This window comes from Macrobrachium nipponense, chromosome 15 (genome assembly GCF_015104395.2).
Source record: "Macrobrachium nipponense isolate FS-2020 chromosome 15, ASM1510439v2, whole genome shotgun sequence".
Classification (NCBI taxonomy): domain Eukaryota; kingdom Metazoa; phylum Arthropoda; class Malacostraca; order Decapoda; family Palaemonidae; genus Macrobrachium; species Macrobrachium nipponense.
Genome location: NC_087208.1, coordinates 63940971 through 63962693, shown reverse-complemented (window position 1 = coordinate 63962693; position 21723 = coordinate 63940971). Strand labels below are relative to the sequence as shown.

Sequence of the window (21723 nt, the reverse complement as noted above, 5' to 3'; positions counted from 1 at the left end):
TCCACCTTTCGGAATCAGGCGACGATTTAGCGCCTTCTAATATTAGAGATCATTCGATAACTTTTGTGATAAAGTCATTGTTCGAACATTTTTTTTTTTTCGCAACTAGACGAGAGCGCTATCCCATGGGGGTATGAAATTGTTATTTCAACATAAGATTCCCCATCGGTGCATTTTTAGATATAAATCTATTATGATGAGAACGATTTAGATGTTTGTCAATCGAATGAATTATATGGATCTCGTTGAGTGATAAAGCATATATGTATGACTTAAGCTTCTAGCTCCTACCACGATTAGGACAAATCGCCTTAGGACTACGGTATGGCAAGGCATAGACACATACCGAAATTTATGCTATAATGGTCAAGTGAAATCCTTACAAAATTTCCTAAATTAATACGGTTTACCTTAATGTAACAGTATTATAGAGAATTCTATTACGCTAGAGTATGAGTTATATGATTGCTATCGTGTCTTCGAGCAAGTGATCGGAGAAGCATATCTTTATTGGTGGATTGAGAGTAGGATAGAACATTTTTCTTCGTGTTAGAAGAGGTTTCCATGAATTACCAGTACCCTTCTAGGACTTTCCTAGGAAGGAATAGGTTTAAAAGAATTGTTTAGACGACACCTATTTAGTTTCTAGACTTGTCGAAGTCTCGTTAGCTTAATTATGCTTATATAAAAACTTCCTGAAGTTCGATAATAATTTATAGGATTCCTTATTTAATGGAGTAACTGGCAACAATCTGGAAAGGGAAGGGCCAAGACTGCTTTCGCTTTGAATGAAGACCAACGCAGTCGCAGTACCTTCTTGTTCTCAGTGTGAGAGGTTGTTTACAGCTCTCTCTCCTGCGGAATGGGATAACTAACCGTATCTCTTCCCTACAATCGTGGTCTTAGCCTCGGATTGAGGGAATACTGAAGCTATCATAAATAAAATATTGTCTGCCTTTTGTTAGGAATCTTTCAATAAGAAGGATATTACAACCTTTCAATGCTGTTTACCGTAGGTAACATGATTAAAGGATTCTAATGCAGCCAGAACATGATATTATTTAATGCACTCATACTTACGAAAGCATGACTTATTAGAATACATTACTTAGTGAAGAGAGATGTAATGGAGATTCACTTCAAGACTACGGTATGGTTAAGTCTTTCGAGAAAGGACACAACCGTATTTAGAATCGGATATTGCGCAGAAGTTGTATGAGTCGGATGGGAAATGGTTTCCCTGAATGGATTATACTACGTATATAAAAGTTTTTCATAATAAGAACGGAATTAACATATGAAAGGATGTCGGGTACCATAAAAACACAGATGTTCTGGCACATAACATAAAGATAATTAGTAGGAGGCGCCAGCCTGGCGCAGATGCGCCACCCTGGCGCAAGTTGCGCCACCCTGGCGCAAATTGCGCCAGCTTGGTGCAATAAGCCTAGAGCACCATCCAAAATATTTCTCGTTTGAGCGAGTTATTAAACAAAAGCAATGCAAGAATTTGCGAGTCCGTGAGAACCTCGATCGACGATAATAACTGTTAAAGTATGTCTAACATTTATTGCAAAGAGTTGTGAGAACCTGCGAGAAGTCTTCTTCATAGATCTCTTAGCAAGAAGAAGACGAACAGTCTTCCTGTAGACTGCTTCCTTTTCCTCAAACCATGCCATAAGGAATCATAAGCGCCAGCAGACGCCTGGCTCTAACTAGAAAATAATTAGTTAATATATATACCTTAGAGCAAATTATGCTTTCCTACATAGAGCTGGAAGTTACTCAGTCCCTCACACTGGAGTGGTCCCTTCTCGTTCAGGAAAAAAAAAAGGGGGGGGGATACGGAAGAATTAACCGAGGAAAGAATAATTCCCCTTCCGATATACTCGTATTAGAGGAAAATTGAGAAGAAACATCCAACTATGGAAGTACTGTAGAATTATAGGATTCTTACAGCACCTCTTCTTATTTTGATATCGAGATTTCCTGACCAAGGTTGCAAGTAATAGGCCATAAAGGCTCCAGCCAGGCTTTAACCAGGCGATAGGCGCCAACCAGGCGCGAGCGCCAGCTAGGCGCGAGGCGCCAGCCAGGCGCTGGAGGACGTCAGCCCAGGCGCGAGGCGTCAGCCAGGCGCGATGGAGTGAGGAGGGATAGGGGGGGGTGGAAGCGCCAGGCTTTTAACCAGGCGATAAGCGCCAACCAGGCGCGGAAGCCCCAGCCAGGCGCAAGACATCAGGTATCTTCCCTAATTTCTCAGTATTTGGAGATAGACTTTCCAAGAGTTTCCTCTTTGAGAACTGAACACAACATCAGTTTTTTTTTTTCCTGACAGTGACACAAGTTGTCGCTCAGGCGGCCGTGGCCCTTGTCAGGGATTAACTGAAATTGCGGTAAGTCTCTAACAAGAACAGACTTCTCATGTCAGGTAACATAGTGGTCGCGTGAGCGACTTCTTTCCTGGCAAGAGGAGTTGTTTTGGGAGAAACTCTTTGCCAGATCAACCCTCTACTGACAATTATTCTAGATATCGCACAGGCGAACGTAGTACGTGTCAGGATAAGTGGGTTCTTCTGCTTTATAGACCTTTACATGGTGAAGAGAACTGATATCTTTAGAGGTCTCTCGCTTTCCTCAACCTTATGAGACAAGTGATAGAAAATATATCAGACTCCATAAGTTAATCTGGGTGCAGGTTTTAGAAAGACCTTGGCAACCCCTTTTTTATTGCACGTTTCGGCTAGTCCCTTGAACCATGCAGCTCCTCTTTCTCCTCTTTCATTGTTATTAACAGGATGGTATATTATCCTACTCCCATGTAAACATATAACAAGGGAGACCTTGTAATGTTTTGGTACTGGAAAAGACTCATAGGAGCTCTCAGTATTGGGTGAGAGGCTCTTTCAAGTATCTGAACCGTACATTACGGCCTGATGTCCTAGGATAGGAATCTTGAACGATTACTCCTCGATCCTGGATCAGTTAGTAGGAGAATAGGATAATAATAATTTGTTTTGCAGAATAACGATGATAGAATTTTTCCATTCTCTCGTTGCCCAGGCACGAGGACAGGAAGAAAGAATATAAGAGAGAGGTAGCAATATACGCCATCTTTATGTTATAGAAAGGGGAATAAAATTTAGTCTTTTTCCCCTAAAAGATAAACTCTTTACAGAATGTAAGACAAAGGGCGTCAAAGAAAGAGAGGATATATGTTATGCCTCATTTTAGACTTAGTGAGGTTGGATTCTCAGAGGTCACGTTCTTCTCACAGCAGGTTTTGGAAGTCTTTTCCAAGACAGTCTGAATATTCTTTCAACATCTATTTTAAATGGACCTTAACAACCTCTCCACTCTGAGTCTGTCTGCGTGCAGACTGACCAGAAGTGGGCATGAATGAGAGGATGTTTCAAGGTAAATGACAGTAGTCATGAATAAGATATATAATTACTGCAGATCGTGCTTGAGGGAATGAGGAAACTGTCCTCTTCCGATACCTCTGTGAACCACATAGCGGTTTTTTCTTCCCTTTCAGAGGGAAGAATTACCTTTGTATATATCTGCTATCAAAGAACGCAGTAAAAGGCTATATGCTGTCTCTATAAAGGGAATTGGAGATAGCAGAGCATTAAGATCTTCGGGATCTTACACAATACCTCTATACGACAAGACTTGGAGATCTTATAGTTACAATGGGATCCTATTTGGGCCTCAGATTCCGTGTTCTGACAAGATGGAACTGCTCCTCATCAATGTTTATCTTGGTACTAATCGACCAAAAGGACGAGTGAGATTTTGGGCTTGGAATCTGGAATCAAATTCTAGAAAGACTCGGCAATGGGTTCCTGCCAGCATGGTATGTTGGCAAAAGAACTATAACCTTTTATTCCTGGATCAACGCTTTCAGATAAAGGATTCGTTGTCCAGGCAATGTATTTACGTTGTTATCTACAAAAGAATATAAGATTTAAACGTTTGCTGACAGAGTCTTTGGAATACGATGAGGGCTCAAAACTACTTCCCAGAAGGTTCGAAGAGATATATTTAAAGAGCTAGAAATCGGGAATCCTCCCAATTTCAGCTCAGAGTCTCCTTAAACTTCCAGGCTCTTTCCCTGCCTTCATGCAAGGATAGGGAAGATTTTGCAACGAGAGAACTCGTCAACATGTAGGAAGAGTGCTCGTTAGCAACTGAAGTATTAAGTATGATCCTCCTCGGAGGAAGACTGGTCTCTCGGACTATTAGATTTCCTATCGTCTACTGGATGTAGCCGACTAAAATTACCTCCCCTTGTTGCAGAGGCCATAAGCTCAAAGTGAAAGAATTTCTTCCACCCTTTTCCTTTCTCCTGATAAACGATTGTGGATGTTCAGACTTTCGGACAATGTAGCGCCATTCAGGCGCCAAATGCCAAACAGGTGTAAAGACGCCAGAGCAAGACAGTCCAATTAAACACTGTCATTGTCTGATGAGGAGAAGGAGTAGGCCCCCAATCTGGCGCAGATGCGCTAGAGGCGAATAAATCAGGCAAATAAAGTGTCCGAGGTGGACATCGCCAGTTTTCATCGAGACTCTTAACAAGCTCGAATCTCCAGCAAGTGGGGAGAAGTCAGCCAGGCGCGAGGAGCCAGCCAGGCGCGAGGCGCCAGGCAAGCGAAGCACCAGCCAGGCGCGAGACACCAGGCAGGCGCGAGGCGCCAGGCAGGCGCGAGGCGCCAGGCTGGCGCGAGGCACCAGCCAGGCGCTAGGCGCCAGCCAGGCGGCGAGGAACGGGCCAGGGCCAAGCGCGAGGCGGATCCAGGCGGCGAGACCAGCCCAGGGCGCGAGGCTCCATCCAGGCGAGGCTGCCAGCCAGGGGCGGCGAGGCCGGGCGCCAGGCAGGCGCGAGGCGCCAGCCAGGGGGGGGGGGGCGCGGGGGGCGGCGAGGCTCCAGCCAGGCGGAGGCTCCAGCCAGGCGCGATGGATTCCAGCCCAGGCGCGGAGGCCGCCAGTCAGGGGCGAGGCGCCAGGCAGGCGCGAGGCGCCAGTCAGGCGCGAGGCTCCAGTCAGGCGCGAGGCTCCAGTCAGGCGCAAGGCGCCAGCCAGGCGCGAGGCGCCAGCCAGGGGCGAGGCACCAGGCATGGCGCGAGGCGCCAGCCAGGCGCAAGCCATGGCTCTGGGCTTCATCTAGAAGAGATCTGTTGCAAAGAAAGCCCTGGTCTTCTTTGGAAGAGTGGAATCTCTAAAGCACTTCTTGAGTAACTTGAGGTTTCCTTCAAACAGCTAAGAATTAAAAGCGCTTGAAGTGCGAGCTTTTAACAATTCTTGTTCTTTCCATAACAATATGTCGTGAGAGTCCGTATTAGCTGTATAACGGGAGATGCAACTCTGGTGTTGACTTCTCTTTGCACGAAGGAGATCAAGTGGGCCTATGAGAGATCCTTCTCTCTTTGTTATACGTGTCCACGGATGCGTTGCTGGGATAGGGAGCCGACACTGATCCTTAACTAGTGAATTAAAATTTTTTTTTTTATTTTTTATTTTTAACATAAGTGTATTATTTTCTGGGGTTATTTGAAATGAGTTTGGGGATAGCTCTTTTCAAATTAAGCACAAACCCTCGTGTTAGGATCAGGTGATCGGGATCGGTGTTGTGCTCCTTAAATTATGCCAATAGGCATTGGTGTATTGTCATGTAAGTGGATAAGACCCCATTGACAAATGACCACTAGATTCTGTCAAGTAAGTGGATAAGACCCCATTGACAGATCTACAAGAACTCTTAGCCATAGGTCACATCCTCGCTGAGGCTCTTGAGACGAAGCAGACTACTAGGCAATAGCTCTAGGAAGTCGACCCTTTGTCTAAACAAACATGAGGAACCAAGGTTTTATTTTATTTTTTTACGACCTACAACGTATGTTGTTTACCTGTCTATTCAGTAATAGCTGTCTTATACCCTCCACCAATGGTGTGAATCAGCTATGTATATATCTGACAGGTAAGTTGAATGTATAAAAATGATATTGTTATGATACAATAAAGTTTTATACATACTTACCTGGCAGATATATACAATTAAATGGCCCACCCAGCCTCCCCTCAGGAGACAGCTGGAAGAAAAAATATGAATTAGAAAACGGGTATGGGTATGGGTTCCTATTCCCGCCCCCCACCCAGCGGCGGGGTGGTAGATCACCTGACCTACCTGCCGCGTGTGCCGCGAAATTCGAATTTCTGTCGGACGACGGAGTAATAGCTATGTATATATCTGCCAGGTAAGTATGTATAAAACTTTATTGTATCATAACAATATCATTTTTATGAAAATTTATATGTTTATGAGGTCAGGTTATGATTGTTACCTATGAAACTTAGCCTTATGGTGCAGGCTCTTGATGTAGGATAATTTCAGCAGATTTTCCATGCATGCCAATCTTGGCCAGAATCATAGCAGTAGGCATTTGAGAACTGCTTCGATGAAATATTGCTCAAGCAATTGGAAATTGAAAAGGATTGGCAGAGCTGTTCCTGTAATTCATCAGCCTGCTTTCATTTCCTTTTTCCTTATAATTTGCCTGATATGGCAAATTCTTATCCATGAAAAATCAGTTCTCATCCTTGAAGGATACAGTATAATTTTTTTTCATTCCTTCTTCCTCTTTTATCAACATTCTGCTTCTCTTCTTGGTACTTTGGCTTCTAGTTCTGTACCCTTCCAACCTATGGGAAGCTGCTTACTGGTAACAGTATGGTCCTTGTGATACATATAATCAAGTGTGGCCTCATAGCTGTATTGTGACAAAAGGGCTTAGTATTTTGTGCAGAATGGCTGTTAATCTTCCCTGGAGGGGGTTAGTGCCATCAGTGCACCTCATGCAGTGCACTGCAGGCATTACTTACGGTTCTTTGCAGCATGCCCTTGGACCCTAGCTGCAACCCCTTTCATTACTTTTACTGTACCTCCTTCATATTCTCTTCTTTCCATCTTACTTTCCACTCTCTCCTAACAATTGATTCATAGTGCAACTGCGAAGTTCTCCTGTTACACCTTTCAAACCTTTTACTGTCAATTTCCATTTCAACGCTGTATGACCTCATATATCCCAGTGCTTGGCGTTTGGCCTAAATTCTATATTCAATGTACTATGGCAGGTTGGGAATTTGCAGAGATTAATGGAAGCAATCCTGAAAATGTCATAAGTTTGATGAAGTTATAGAATATTTATTTCCAACTTGTAAGATTGAAAATAGGATGAATTGAGTTCTTCCTAAGTAATGAGAAGGCTTAATTACAAATGATTTTGTTATATGAATGTATACTTTATTTTCTGGCAAATGCCTCTTGCAACCCATTTCATTTTTATATAAATTGATGAAGTGAAAGGGGCAAAGAAAAAAATAATGCTGAACATGAAAGCAAAACTACTTAGAGTAGAGATGCAAGGTCATGAGCAAATCCCTTTCAGTTTATTGGACAGAAATTTATAAAACACACAAAAGAGGCACAAAATTACAAAGGTATTGAGGGACCTTACTTAGAAATCTAAATGATGATATATTTTTCTGTGATCCTAATGTCAGTGGGTTCTGTATTATACTTAGAATAATTACCAGAATGATAATTGAGAATTATTTAATTTTCTTCTAGACTAAGTTTTGTTTTGTTAATGCTGATTCTGTATACTAGTATTTTATTTTTTTCAATTGACAGTGGAGGGGAAGAAAAAGATAAATTTTGGCCAACTGTACATCTCTGCACAGATCATTTACCCAAGAATAAACCTCGATATTGCATGGGAGTTGGATTTGCTGTTGATCTAGTTGTATGTTGTGCTCTTGGGGTCGACATGTTTGATTGTGTTTTCCCAACCAGAACAGCTGTAAGTATTTATTGTAGTACTGTTTCAGTAGTCTTAGGATAACAATGATGATGAAAGTACAGTAATTTTATTGATGCATCACATTATGGGGTTAATGCTGAGAATGAAAAGATTGTTAGTGGAAGCTTTACATTAACTGCACTCTTTAGATTGGCGTCTATAAAGGTTTATAACACAATATGCAGTGGACCATCTGTATTCATGGAGGATTGGTACCCCCACGAATAGCTAAAATCTGCGAATACTTAAAACCCCTCTAAAAATGTTTAGAACTGCCTATTTTGATAGATAAAAAAAAAAAAACTAAAAATACTTATACTTGAGTATTTTAATATAGTTTTATCGCAAAAAGTGCATTTATTCACAAAAATGATATGAAAATACAGTATTTCGTGAATATTTCTCAGTGAAAAATATCACAAATAGGCAAATTTTCCCTGAATACTGGCAAATATATATACGGTTCATAGAAAGATCCACGAATGGGTGAGTCCACAGATCGAGAGTACACAAATAGTGGGGGTCAACTGTAATAGCTTTTCAGAATAAAAATGAGAAAACCATGATGTCTAAGTACTTTGCATTATTATTATTATTATGTGTGTAGGGATGATTGTACAGTTGATAGGTCAGTTAGTGAGCTGCATTTAGGTTGGTCACGGGTTGATGACGAAATTGGTCCCAAGGTGTTGCGTTCTTCACAGCCTAATCAGTATTGGTGGTTGGGGGTGGATGTTGGCTCGGGTACCTGAATTGGTGTTCACCTGAAGCATCTATAATACCGGTCACCACTAATGGGTACCTGAGTCAAACCCCACCCCCAACCACCAAAACCAATTGGGCCTAGAAGATTGCAACACCTCCAGGACCTATTTTGTCATCAACCTGCGACCAACCCAAATGCAGCTCACTACCATATACCATGTATCTTGCATATTATAATTATTACTATAAAAAGGATTTTGACGTAGGAAAAATCTATTTCTGGGTGATTGGCTCGTGTCGCCCTATGAAAGGATCCTTAATATCATTCTTTCTAGGCAAAATTAATCTAAAATTACCAGAGAAAAACAAAATTAAGAAAATGTCAGTAAAACTGACTCGCTCACTCTATAAAAGAAGTGTCGGTATGAGAATAGGGGCGAGTGGGATCACTACCACGAGTCATTCACCATTTAGACCTTCCAATCAAAATCCCCACTAGAGAGAGCTGATACTAGCGGGTGATGCGGCCACTACTACTACTACTAGGGACGCCACGGACAGCAGCGCCCGTAGCGGTCATCCTTAATCTATGAACATCTTGTCCTGCAGGGGGGGCAAACAAATACAGGGTGGGTTTCATAGGGCGACACGAGTCAATCACCCAGAAATAGATTTTTCCTACGTCAAAATCCTTTTTCTGGCTCAGCTCGTGTCGGCCTATGAAAGAGTACCAGAGAAACAGACAAGATGGGAAAAAGGACAAATGAAATCAGTTGTAAAAAAGAGGGATATATATAAGTGAATCAGGTATATTACAGAATACAAACTAAGTACTTAAAGCTAACTTATGCTAAACAATGACATAAAAAAGAAAGCCAATAATATAAAGTACTTAAAATTGGTTAACTTATATTAAACATAGTAATATACAATAATGCAATGCAAATTAACAAAATAGATTCACTTAAGTAAGGTATTTACATAATATACAAACACATTGTGTCCTACCCTAGCATAAAAATAAGGGTAGGTACACTGAAGTACATTATAAGTACATAGTGTGGATGTCCCTAGCAAAAAAATAAGGGACAATCCACCAATATGATCTCAGCGGCTAAGGCTAGAGTATCCGAATAGCATGGCGATAGGGTGAGGCATGTTGGACGAGGTAGGTAGAAAGAGACCTGGATCTATACTATGACTACTATACAGTATCAGGAGAAACAATGTTTCCCGCTGCTCGGCAGAAATTTTTAAAGATTCCAGGACTTTTAGGTAGTGACGTTTAAAGACTGTCGGAGATTTCCATCCAGTATACTTTTTAAGATCCTCGAAGTTCATATGTTGAAAGTAGTTAATTGAGGTGGCTACTCCTCTGATGTCATGTGCTTTTGGAAAATGAATCAGGATTGGCTTGTTTAATGAAGTAAAGGATCTGTTGTCTAATTCCTTTTACTGATAAAGTACCACCTTTTTCTCTCATGAAGAGAGAACCTGAGGATCTTGAGGATGTGCGAGATAGAAAGGCTCTTAAAGTTGATACTGGGCAGAGAGAAGGATCTTGCGGAAGTGGGATGACTTTCCAAGGAGCCCACCTTGCAAGAGGATCCTCATTTTTAGCCAAAAAACTACGATCCGGAGCAAGCAGAACTTCTCCTGAGGGGAGGAATTCCACATGACCCGCATCTCTGGATAGAGCCGACAGTTCTGAAATTCTAGCTCCTGAAGCTAGGCTTAATAAGAATAACGTCTTTCTAAGAAGCATTATGAATGTACAAGACGAGTTGTCAGTATCTGAGGCTAGCTTGAGGACTCATTTAAGAACCATGAGACTGCAGTAGGCCTTTGAGAAGGTATAAGTCTAGCACAGGCTTTAGGAATAGACGTAAAGTAAGATTCTGTTAGGTCTATCTGGAAACCCAACTGGAAGATCTTCTTCAAAGCTGATTAGATGAGTAGTAATAGTGCTAGCTGCTAAACCTTTTTCAAACAAGGATCTGAAAAAGGATATAGCTAAGTTAACTGTCATGGTTGTAGTGTTTGATTCTTTCAGGAAGGATGCTAATTTTTTAACAGCTGAGTCATATTGTCTAATGTTGACTCTCTCTTATCTGATTCTAGGAAGAGGATGTTTTTGTGGATCAATGTTAGCATCTTTGTTAGCCGCAAACTTCATGAAGTCCATAAAGTTAGGGTCTGAAGAATTCCTGAGGAAGCGAACACAGTCCTCATTTGTACTGATTGTAGTTCCACGCTGGACGAGTGGTTTTCGAGCTGGGCTGCCAATCCGGTGGTCCAGGTTCGATTCCCGGCTCGGTCAACGCGGAATAAGAGAAATTTATTTCTGGTGATAGAAGTTCATTTCTCGATATAGTGTTGGTTCGGATCCCACAATAAGCTGTAGGTCCCGTTGCTAGGTAACCAATGGTTTCTAGCCACGTAAAAATATCTAATCCTTCGGGCGGGCTAGCCCAGGAGAGCTGTTAATCAGCTCAGTGGTCTGGTAAAAACTAAGATATACTTAACTTTTTTTGTACTGATTTGTGACAGCTTGGATTGGGAATCCGTTGAGGTCGGAGACCCAATTCCAGAAGCAGAGGATACCAGTTGCTCTTGGGCCAGTCTGGAGCAATCAGAGCTACTAGTCCCTTGAAAGTTCCTCAGCTTGCTCAAGACTTTCAAGAGAAGATTCACTGGAGGAAAGACATAAATTTTTCTCCACTGATTCCAATCTAACGACAGGGCGTCCGTGGCATAAGCCAGAGGGTCCAGGTTGGGGGCCACATAGCAAGGGAGCTTGTGGTTTCTGTGAAGCGAAGAGATCCACTTGGAGACCTTGGGACTCTCCGGCATATCCACTGGAATGACCTGTCGTCCAGGGACCATTCTGATTCCAGAGGGACCGACCGGGACAAAGCGTCTGCTATCACATTTCTTACCCCCGCCAGGTGAGTGGCGGACAGATGCCATTTGTGTTTGTCTGCTAGTGCAAAGATGGCTATCATGACATGGTTCACATGTTTGGATTTGGACCCTCCTCTGTTGATGCAATGAACTACCATTGCACTGTCCAAAAACTAGTCTTAGATGAGACTTTTTCGGGGGAAGAAGTCTCTTCAGGGTAAGAAATACTGCCATTGCTTCCAAGACGTTTATGTGGAGCTGGCGGAATTGAACTGACCAAGTCCCCTGAACTTGCTTGAATTGAGAATATCCCCCCACCCGACAGGGAGGCATCCGTGTGAATGGTTAACACTGGAAGGGGATATTGAAGGGGTACTAGTTTGGCCAGGTTCTTCACTTTTGTCCATGGACGGAGCTGATTGCGAAGGATCTGTGGAATTACTGACAGCTTGTCTCGAGATTTGGCGTTTGCTCTCGTACGCCAAACTCGGTTTATATCTTTCAGCCTTGCTTTCAGGAGGATGTCTCACTGAGGCAAACTGAAGAGAACCTAGGATTCTTTCCTGGTTTCTCCTTGATGTTTTGTTTGCATTTGAGAAATTGTTTCACAGACTTGGCTATTTCTTTCCGTTTGACCACTGGAATTGACAGATTGTGGGAAGACAAATCCCATTGGATTCCTAGCCACTGAAAACGTACTCTGGAGTAAGTCTGGATTTCGTCTTGTTTATCTGGAACCCCAGATGTTCCAGAAATTGAACTACCTTTTTCGTGGCTTTGAGACATTCCTCGACTGTTGGTGCCCAGATCAACCAATCGTCGAGGTAAGCTGCTACCATTATCCCCTGAGTTCTCAATTGTTGAACCACTACTTCTGCTATTTTCGTGAATACCCTGGGGGCTACATTCAGACCGAAGGGCATCACTTTGAATGAGAATTTCTGATTTCCTAGTTTGAAGCCTAGGAATGGGCGGAAGTGCCTGCTATAGGGATAGGATAGTATGCGTCTGTAAGATCGATGGAGCATGTGACGGCTCCACGAGGAAGTAAGGTCCTTACCTGCGAGATGGTAAGCATTTTGAACTTGTCTCAACGAATGAAAGAGTTTAGCCTTGACAAGTCTAAGATTACCCTTCTTTTTGTTGAGCCTTTCTTTTGGCACGCTGAATAAGCGACCTTGAAATTTTAGATGCTTGACTCTCGCAATAGCTCCTTTCTGAAGGAGTTCGCTCGCGTAATCTGTCAATTCCTTTGAAGGTTCCTGGGGGATCTTTGATCCAACTCCAACCCAATCCCTTGGACACTATGCTCTGTGCCCAATTGCTGAACCCCCACCTGTGACGGAAGAGGAACAGCCTCCCTCCTACCTGGGGAGCCTCACTGTTGTTGGGCGGGTTGACCTCCACGCCCTCCTCTGAACTGCCTTCCCCTTGTCGCTCTCTTATCCTGGTGCCAACTGGCGAAGTGGCCTTTCGCTCTGCTACCTCTCGACTGCCTATTAAACGGGAGGGTAAGCCTGACGCCTTCATACATGGGGTTATGAAGGGCCGGCGAGAGTGCGTAGGAGGTCGAGGGTTGCGACTGAGAGAACACAGGAGGATGGGTTGGGTCTGTTTTGAGGTTGATGGTTGTCCCTGTTGGGTAACTGGGACGGCCTGAACGAACTGCTGTTGCTGCTGATGTTTTTGGTAAGGTTGGAACCTTTTACCAGACTTCTTGAGTTTCTTACCAGCAGCGGGGGCGGATTCTTGTTTCCTCTTAGAGGAGATACCCCACCTAGCTCTAAGGCTCTGGTTGAGCCTAGCAGCCTCATGGTGCACCTCATTCACAGCGGACTCTGGGAAGAGGTCCGCCCCCCACATGCTGGAAGCCAGGAGTCTATTAGGCTCGTGCCTAATAGTGCACTCCTGCAGAACGTGCTTTCGGCAGTTCCTCCTAACTTGGAAGAAAGTCGAAAGCATCCCGTCTGAACTGTTTGCAGCTGAGACTTGGCCAGAATCTTAAATAGAGGTTCTGTGCCATACGATAGAGCCGCCATCTCAGTGATAATTAAAGAGTTGAGGGATCTCCCAAACCTAGTTCGAGCATCGAACTCTGCCTGGATCAAGGTATCAGGCAGCCTTGGAAGCTTTTCGCCAAACTGGTCCATTGCACAGTCTGGTTTGAGCATACCAAGCGTGAATGTGGCAGGCAAGTTCTCCCACAATTCTCCGAAGCTGGAAAGAGCGGAGAAGTAGAATCCGCTTCCCTCAGCTGTGGCATGGGCTCATCCTTGAGGACTGCCTGAAGAGTCGCTTCCACTATTTTGGTAGCGAACGGAAGAGAAGCTCCTCCTCCGTCGCAAAATAGTGAAAGGACTCTTGAAAGCCTGGAGCTTAGTGTTGGTACACTCCCAGTCCTCCAGGCAGTGAACCCATTCCCGTTGAGCGTGCTCTCTACTATAAAGCACGTTCTCTCTGGAGATCTTGTCCTCCCTAGTGAGGGCCGCCACGGTCAGCCTAGCATATCCAATGAAAGGCTGAGTCAATCCCAGAGGATAAAACTCGAAGTCCTCAATCCTTCGAGTTCCACACTCCGGGACAGAGATCATACCGTCCTTGAATGGAGCGTAAGCGGCCACTCTCCATGGGGTTATCCATGGAGAAGGCCTGGTAGCGGGGGGGGGAACTCATTCAAGGGAGGTATCTGGAGAATGCCAGCACCTGCTATACTGGGGAGACTGGATGAGGAGCCTGAAGCAAGCCCAGCTACTTGGTCCTCATTCTCTCTAACTCTGTTAGAGAGATCTTGGATGGACTGGCCCGACTGACCAAGGGGTGTTCGACAGCTGTGCAAACATCTGTTCGAACTTGGTTCCGAGGGCGGAGACTGCGAACCAACCATCTCTCCTACCTGTTGCATCACCACTGCTGAGAAGGCAGTGGGATCAAAGGTGCTCGGTCCCGCTACTCCAACCGGCGTTGCCGGAGTGGATGCGGTGGAGGCCGGAGAAGGCATTGGCTCAGCTGGATGCGCGAGCCCCTTCTCTTAGAAGCCTTGCTTCTAGAGCTCTTGGAGTATGAAGAGCTCGGCTTAGCCTTCACCGCGTCAGCATAGGAAGTCGAAGACTTCTTTACTGAAGAAGACGACGACGACTTCTTAGAAATCGTCTTATGGAGGGTCTTCTGTTCTCTCTGTCCCTTCACTTTGGGGGTACAGAGAGAGCGGGAGAGCAGGCAGGTGGGATCTCAGATCCCGTAAAGCCTTGGAAAGAAGCAGTAGAAGGGACAGGAGAAGATCCAGGAGCGCCCAAGGAAAGACCTTGGGCGCCCGACACACCTACCTCAACCAACAAATCCTCCGCACCTACCGCCATAGGCTCAATATTTAGGTCCAAGGTTGCGACTCTGGGACCGGCTCGTGCATGGCCACGGACCCGAACGACTGCTGCACCTCTTGCTGGATGGAGGCGATGAGAGGGGCTGCAGAGATAGGGTCAACGTATCCTGTTGATTTGCCGCCGGGGAAGATCTGAACGGCCAGCTTCTTATCCAAGATGTATGGCTGGCCCTTGGCGGCGTTCTTCCCGAAGAACCGCCCACCCAAGCCTTCAGGGTTGCTAGGGCGACTTCCTTCACGGCGGCAGCCTGAAGAGAAGGCGAAATGAAGCTTCTAGTGGCAGGGACTGGTTTAAACAAGCTTATGAAACTAAGTGTTATTAGTAATACGATAAAGAAGTCTAAAATCGACTTACCCCCCCACCAGCTGACTGACAAGGTCACAGCAGATGGTGCAGGCTTCTGGGTGCCAGACGATCATGGCGTTGTGGGTCGTAGCACACTGGGGCGAGTCCTGCCACTCATCGTGGGCGCAGGGGTCATACAGCGTCGCATTGCACCCTAGGACCTGACAGTTGGTAGCCTGTAAGTGGAAAGATACAATAAGTATCGGAGAGAACACTTACAGCCTAACAATTGCTCCGCTGCATGCCGGAGCGAGAAAGTTAGATTAAACCAGAGCCCCACCATAATACGTGTGGTAACAAGGTGGTTAGTTGTCCAAGGCTACGCCGGAGACAAGAGAAAGAATCCAACCAGGTGTGGTGGTGAGGTATGAAACCACGACGGAGAACGACGGAGATGGTATACACACAGTTAGATAATACTAAAATTCACCGTAAAATTAGGGTATATCCTTATATTATAACAAAATAAATATCAAACTTTTCCCGTCTACTAGAAGAGTGCGCCCGGGTAAGAAAGCAAGCTCTCCTCCGGTAGCGGGAAAAAAAGGGAAGGATATAGTAGGCAAGCAATAGACCACTAGTAGTGACCACCCCGCCCGCTGGCGGAGCCAGACGAACTATCCAACCAAAGGTGCCCCGGCTGCAGCGGAGGCTCCGTTCGTTACAGTGGGGGAAAGGTGGGACTGAGCAATGGGGGGGTGGGGGGGGGGTTCCCGTCGTGACGCGGCGGGAGAGAGCGAGGGGGGGGGTGGCCTCCTACTCCTCCCCCCATCCCAACAACAACTACCCTCGCTCGGTGACCCGGTACCCGATACAAGTGGTCGCCCTATACCCCAGCTGGGAAGAACCCCTGGCCTCCTCAGAGAAGGAGGGAGGAAGGCTACTGAGGTTGTCATGGCAACCAAGGGGTCCCCCAGACCCCTCCCTATACCTGGTAGGGAGGGAAGGGGAAGGGTAAGGTGCTATGGAACACGTGACCGCAAGTGGCCTAAGCCGCGATAGCAACACAACCGTGGGAGGGCCACGTGAACCAGACTGTACCAACACATGGGACATGCACCTAGGCTAGCCTAACACCCTAAATAAAACTAAAATTACATCGTAAAAAAGGTGGAAAAAGACACTTTTAGTAAAAGAAAAAGAAAGCCCAGGAGGAGGCAAACTGTTCCGAGGAACAGTTGACTACTCGGAGCCAGCGATAGCCGATGAAGAGCAAGAGCCGGGATCCTGGGCCAGAAACACAGAATAGCCCTAAATACCAAACTAAGAGAAATGGTAAACGGGCTGACCTAGCTAAAAAGGCGATGTAAAAAAACGATGAACGTGATATAGTAAGCCCATAAGTACAAGAAGTCCCAGTATGGAAGACCGGGAATTCTTAACATGAGGCAGCATGGCGCCGCCACGAGTCGACCGGGAAACCGTATATGACCTATTAGAAGGAAAAAAAAGACTGGTCCCTGGAAGACTAAAATACGGTAAAATACTACTTATGAGGCACTTAACTTAGCTGATGCGATGGCAGCACGTTCCATGGTTAATAGGAGGTAAATCCAAAGATTATACGGCACAAGAGAAAAAAAAAGCGTACAACGCGTACCGTAAATAAGATTAAGGATGACCGCTAGGCGCTGCTGTCCGTGGCGTCCTTAGTAGTAGTAGTACGGCTGGCCGCATCACCCGCTAGTATCAGCTCTCTCTAGTGGGGATTTTGATTGGAAGGTCTAAATGGTGAATGACTCGTGGTAGTGATCCCACTCGCCCCTATTCTCATACTGACACTTCTTTTATAGAGTGAGCGAGTCAGTTTTACTGACATTTTCTTAATTTTGTTTTTCTCTGGTAATTTTAGATTAATTTTGCCTAGAAAGAATGATATTAAGGATCCTTTCATAGGCCGACACGAGCTGAGCCCAGAAATTTGTTACAAGACCATTAAGTCACTTAGATAGATTATGATAGGGTTGGCTGGTAGAGTTTATTCTTAGATGAAAAGGGAAAATTCGAGTGAGGTGAAATTAAAGAAGTTGGAATGTGTTAGGAATAGACCAAAGGGAGCATGAGAAGTAAAAGGCAAAAGCAATGCAGTTTGGGGACAAAGGGATGTGTTTCACAGCTTTATTACCAACTATACAGTAGGTTAGTTAGAGCTAGCTGGCTGAAATTGATATGAATAAATTGTTCTACTACTAAATGAAAGTTCTCTTTTTTATTGCTTTAGAAATATCAGTTTGGATGAGGTACAGAGTAAAAGTTAGCCCAATCCCATTGTATTCAACATCTTAGTCAGCTGCCTACCTTCTTTGAGGTAATCAGGGGACTGTCAGGCAGGTTCCCCTAACCCCTCTGGTATCACAGTTGGGTCATTTTTTCATCGGCAACTAGTGAGAACACTTTGGACTCTATAGTGTGGGACTAGCTCTCAATCTTCATTTTGTTTTCAATTTCACTTTTCTGGGCTCAGCTCGTGTCGGCCTATGAAAGTATCCTTAATATCATTCTTTCTAGGTAAAATTAGCCTAAAAAATTACCAGAGAAAAACAAAATTAAGAAAATGTCAGTAAAACTGACTCGCTCACTCTAAAAAGAAGTGTCGGTATGATAAAGGGGCGAGTGTGGAACACTACCACGAGCCAAACACCAATTAGAACTTCCTGTCAGAATCCCCCAAGAGAGAGCTGATACCAACGGGCGATGCAGCCCCTATACTACTACTAGAGACGCCACGGGACAGCAGCGCCCCTAGCGGACCATCCTTAAATTTTAGCGCTTGCGACAAGTCGCCATTTCTTGTGCTTGTGCCCCTTTTTGGATTTACTCGTAAATTCTACGATGGAACGCTCTGCTATTGCCACGGCTAAGTTAAGTAACTCATAAGTAACATTTTACCATAGTTTTATCTTCCGGGTACCAGTATTTTCTCTTAATAGGTCATATACGGTTCCCCAGTTGTCTCGTGGCGGCCATGCCGCCCCCTGTAAGAATTCCCGGTCCTCCATACTGGGACTTCTTATACTTATGGCTTACGTTATCACATTCATTGTTTACATCGAGTTTTAGCTAGTTCAGCCCTCCTACCATTCTCCTAGCTTGGTAATTAGGGCTATTATCATTATTATTTCCGGCCCAGCATCCCGGCTCTTGCTCTACATCGGCTATCGCTGGCTCCGAGTAGGCTCCTGTTTTTCGGAACAGTCCGCCTCCTCCTGGGCTTCTTTCTCTTTTACTAAAAGTGTCTCTTCCACCTTTCGATGTATATTTATTTATTTATTTAGGGTGTTAGGCTAGCCTAGGTGCTTGTTCCATGTGTTGGTACAGCTTGGTTCACGTGGCCCTACCACGGTTGTGTTGCTCGCGGCCTAGGCCACTTGCGGTCACGTGTTCCATTGCACCTTACCCTGCCCCTTCCCTCCCTCTCTGATATAGGGAGGAGCTGGGGGACCCCTTGGTTGTTATGACAACTTCATCGCCTTCTCTCACCCTTTCGGAGGTGACCAGGGGTCCTCCCAGCGGGGGGGTACAGGGCGACCACTATGAGGTACCGGGTCTCCTTGCGGGTAGTTGGTGAGGCGGGGAGGAGTAGGCCATCTTCCCCCTTTCCTCGCTCCCGCCGTGTTTCGCCGAGACCTTCCTTCTCCCCTCCCCAGTTGCTCAGCCACCTTCCTTACGATACGAAAGGAGCCTTCCGTCGCAGCCGGGGCACCTTTGGTTATAGGTTCCTGGCTCCGCTAGCGGGCAGGGTGGGCACTACGAGTGGTCGGTTGCTTGCCTACTATATCCTTATATCTCTCCGCCGTTACCGGAAGGGAGCTTTCCCTTACCTACGCACTCTTCTAGTAGACGGGTGGAGAGAAGTTGTTTTTATTTTTGTTATTTTAAGGATATATACCCTAATTCTAAGATATTTTGCAATGAATTGTGTGTTATTATTATTATTTTATCAACCATCCCCGCCTTTTTCCGTCGTGGTTTCCTTTACCACCACTCCTAGTTGGTTGATTCTTGTGCTTCCGCCATCGGCGGAGCCATAGCCTATCTTCCAACCTGGTTACCACACGTATTTTGGCGGGGCTCTGGTTTTATCTAACTTTATCGCTCCGGTACCAGCGGAGCTTATGTTAGACTGTAAGTGTTTACTTGGTATTCATATACTTTTTCACTTACAGGCTACCAACTGCCAGGTCCCAGCGTGTAATGCGACGCTTTATGACCCCTGTGGACATGACGAGTGCAGGTCCCACGCCCCTTGTGCCACGTCGTTCAACGAGTTGATCGTCTGGCACCCTGAGGCCTGCGCTATATGCTACGACCTGGTCGGTCAGCTGGGAGATGGGGTAAGTCCATTATAGACTTACTTATGATTTTACTAACAACTTCTAGTCGTAAGTTTGTTAACTCCTTCCACAATTGGCAGCTAATCTCACCTTTCTTTCAGGCTAGCGGCGTGAGGGAAGTCGCCCTCGCCACCCTGAAAGCGTGGTGGGCGGCTTTGGGAAAAACGCGCCGCCAAGGGCCAGCCCTACATTTTAGATAGGAAGCTGGCCATCCAGATCTTCCCCGCGGGCAAGTCGACGGGTTACGTCGACCCCTCGTCCGCTGCCCCACTGATAGCCTCCATTCAGCAAGAACTCCAGCAATCGTTTGGGGTCGTAGCCTCACAGGAGTCGGTTCCGGACGTCGCTGCCCTGGACCTTAACCTAGAGCCCATGGCGGTAGGTGGGGAGGATTTGTTGGTTGAGGTAGGTATGTCGGGCGCCCAAGGTCTTTCCTTGGGCGCTCCTGGATCTTCTCCTGTCCCCTCTTCTTCCGCTTCTTTCCAAGGCTTTACGGGATCTGAGATCCCTAGTCGCTCTCCCGCTCTCTCTGTACCTCCTAAGGAGAAGGGAAAGAGAGAACCGAAGACCTTGTCTAAGTCGACTTCTAGGAAGTCGTCTTCGTCTTCTTCGGCTAAGAAGTCGTCGACTTCCTATGCCGATGCGGTGAAAGCTAGGCCGGGCTCTTCCCATTCGAAGAGCTCCAGAAGCAAGGCTTCGAAGGAGAAGGCTCGCACTCCCACCGAGTCACTGCCTTCTCCCGCCTCCGCTGCTGCCGCTCCGGCTATGCCGGAAGGGGTAGCAAGCACCAGCACCTGCGATCCCTCTACTGTCTCACAGGGGTGATGGAACAGGTGGGCGTGCTAGTAGGCTCCCAAATTTCCGCGCTGGGAACGCGGTTCGAGCAGATGTTTGCCCAACTGTCAAACAGTCTGTCTCAAACTGGACAGTCGATCCAGGATCTCTCTAATAGAATGAGAGAGAATGAGGACCGAGTAGCTGGGCTAGCTCAGGCTCCTCCCCCAGTCTCCCCTGCATCTAGCACGGGGATTCTTCAACTCCCATCTTATGACTCCTTGCCAGCTTTCTCTATGGAGAACCCATGGAGAGTAGCTGCTTACGCTCCATTCAAGGACGGGATGATTTCTATCCCGGAGTGTGGAACTCGAAGGATTGAGGACTTCGAGTTCTACCCTCCGGGTCTGTCGCAGCCTTTCATCGGGTATGCTAGGCTGACGCCAACGGCTCTCACGAGAGAAGACAAAATCTCTAAGGAGTCAGTCCTTTACAGTAGAGATCACGCCCAGCGGGAATGGGTTCACTGCCTTGAGGATTGGGAGTGTTCTAACACTAGACTCCAGGCCTACAAGAGTCCCTTCACTATTTTCGCGACGGAAGGGGACGTTTCTCTCCCGTTCGCCACGAAATTGGTGGAGAAGTCTCTTCAGGCAGTCCTCAAGGATGAGCCCATTCCACAGTTGAGGAGGCGGAGTCTACTTCTCCTCTCTTCCCCGCCTTCGGAGAATTGTGGGAAAACCTGCCAGCTACATTCACGCTGGGTAAACTCAAGCCGGACTGCGCCATGGACCAGTTCGGCGAGAAGTTACCTAGGCTGCCGGATTCCCTAATCAGGCAGAGTTTGATGCGCGGACTAGGTTTGGCAGGTCCCTCAATTCCCTCATCATCACTGAAATGGCTGCCCTTTCCTATGCTTCGGAACCACTGTTCAAGATTCTGGGGAAATCTCAGTTTCAGACGGTTCTGACGGACGCCTTTGACTTCTTCCAGGCTAGGAGGAACTGCCGGAAGCATGTCCTACAAGAGTGCACAATCAGGCATGAGCCTAATAGACTCTTGGCTGCAAGCATGTGGGGAGCGGATCTCTTCCCAGAGTCCGCAGTGAACGAGGTCCACCAGAAGCTGCCTAGACTAACCAGAGCCTTAGAGCTAGGTGGGGTATTTCCTCAAAGAGGAAACAGGAATCCGTCCCCACTGCTGGCAAGAAACCAAAGAAGGCTGGTAAGAGGTTCCAGCCTTATAAAAGACTCCAACAACAGCAGCAATTTGTGCAGGCAGTCCCAGTTACCCAACAGGGACAACCTTCCACCTCTAAACAGAACCAACCTTTCCTCCTGGTGCCCCAACAATCTCAACCATCCACCTCCTACGCTATCTCGCCGGCCTTTAACCCTGCCTATGAGGCTCAAGGCT

The 21723-nt window shown here is 46.1% G+C and overlaps 1 protein-coding gene across 3 annotated transcripts in view; it reads left to right on the top strand.

Annotated features, from left to right (window-relative positions):
• LOC135195019 (queuine tRNA-ribosyltransferase catalytic subunit 1-like) overlaps positions 1-21723 on the top strand; it is a 310854-nt gene that overhangs the window by 133273 nt on the left and 155858 nt on the right. For all 3 annotated transcript variants that reach the window (XR_010310050.1, XM_064221315.1, XM_064221313.1), the window contains exon 7: positions 7697-7865. Coding sequence is in view for 2 of the 3 variants with exons in the window: in XM_064221315.1 (XP_064077385.1) it covers positions 7697-7865 (169 nt within the window). In the remaining variant the exon portion in view is untranslated. The remainder of the gene's footprint in view (positions 1-7696; positions 7866-21723) is intronic.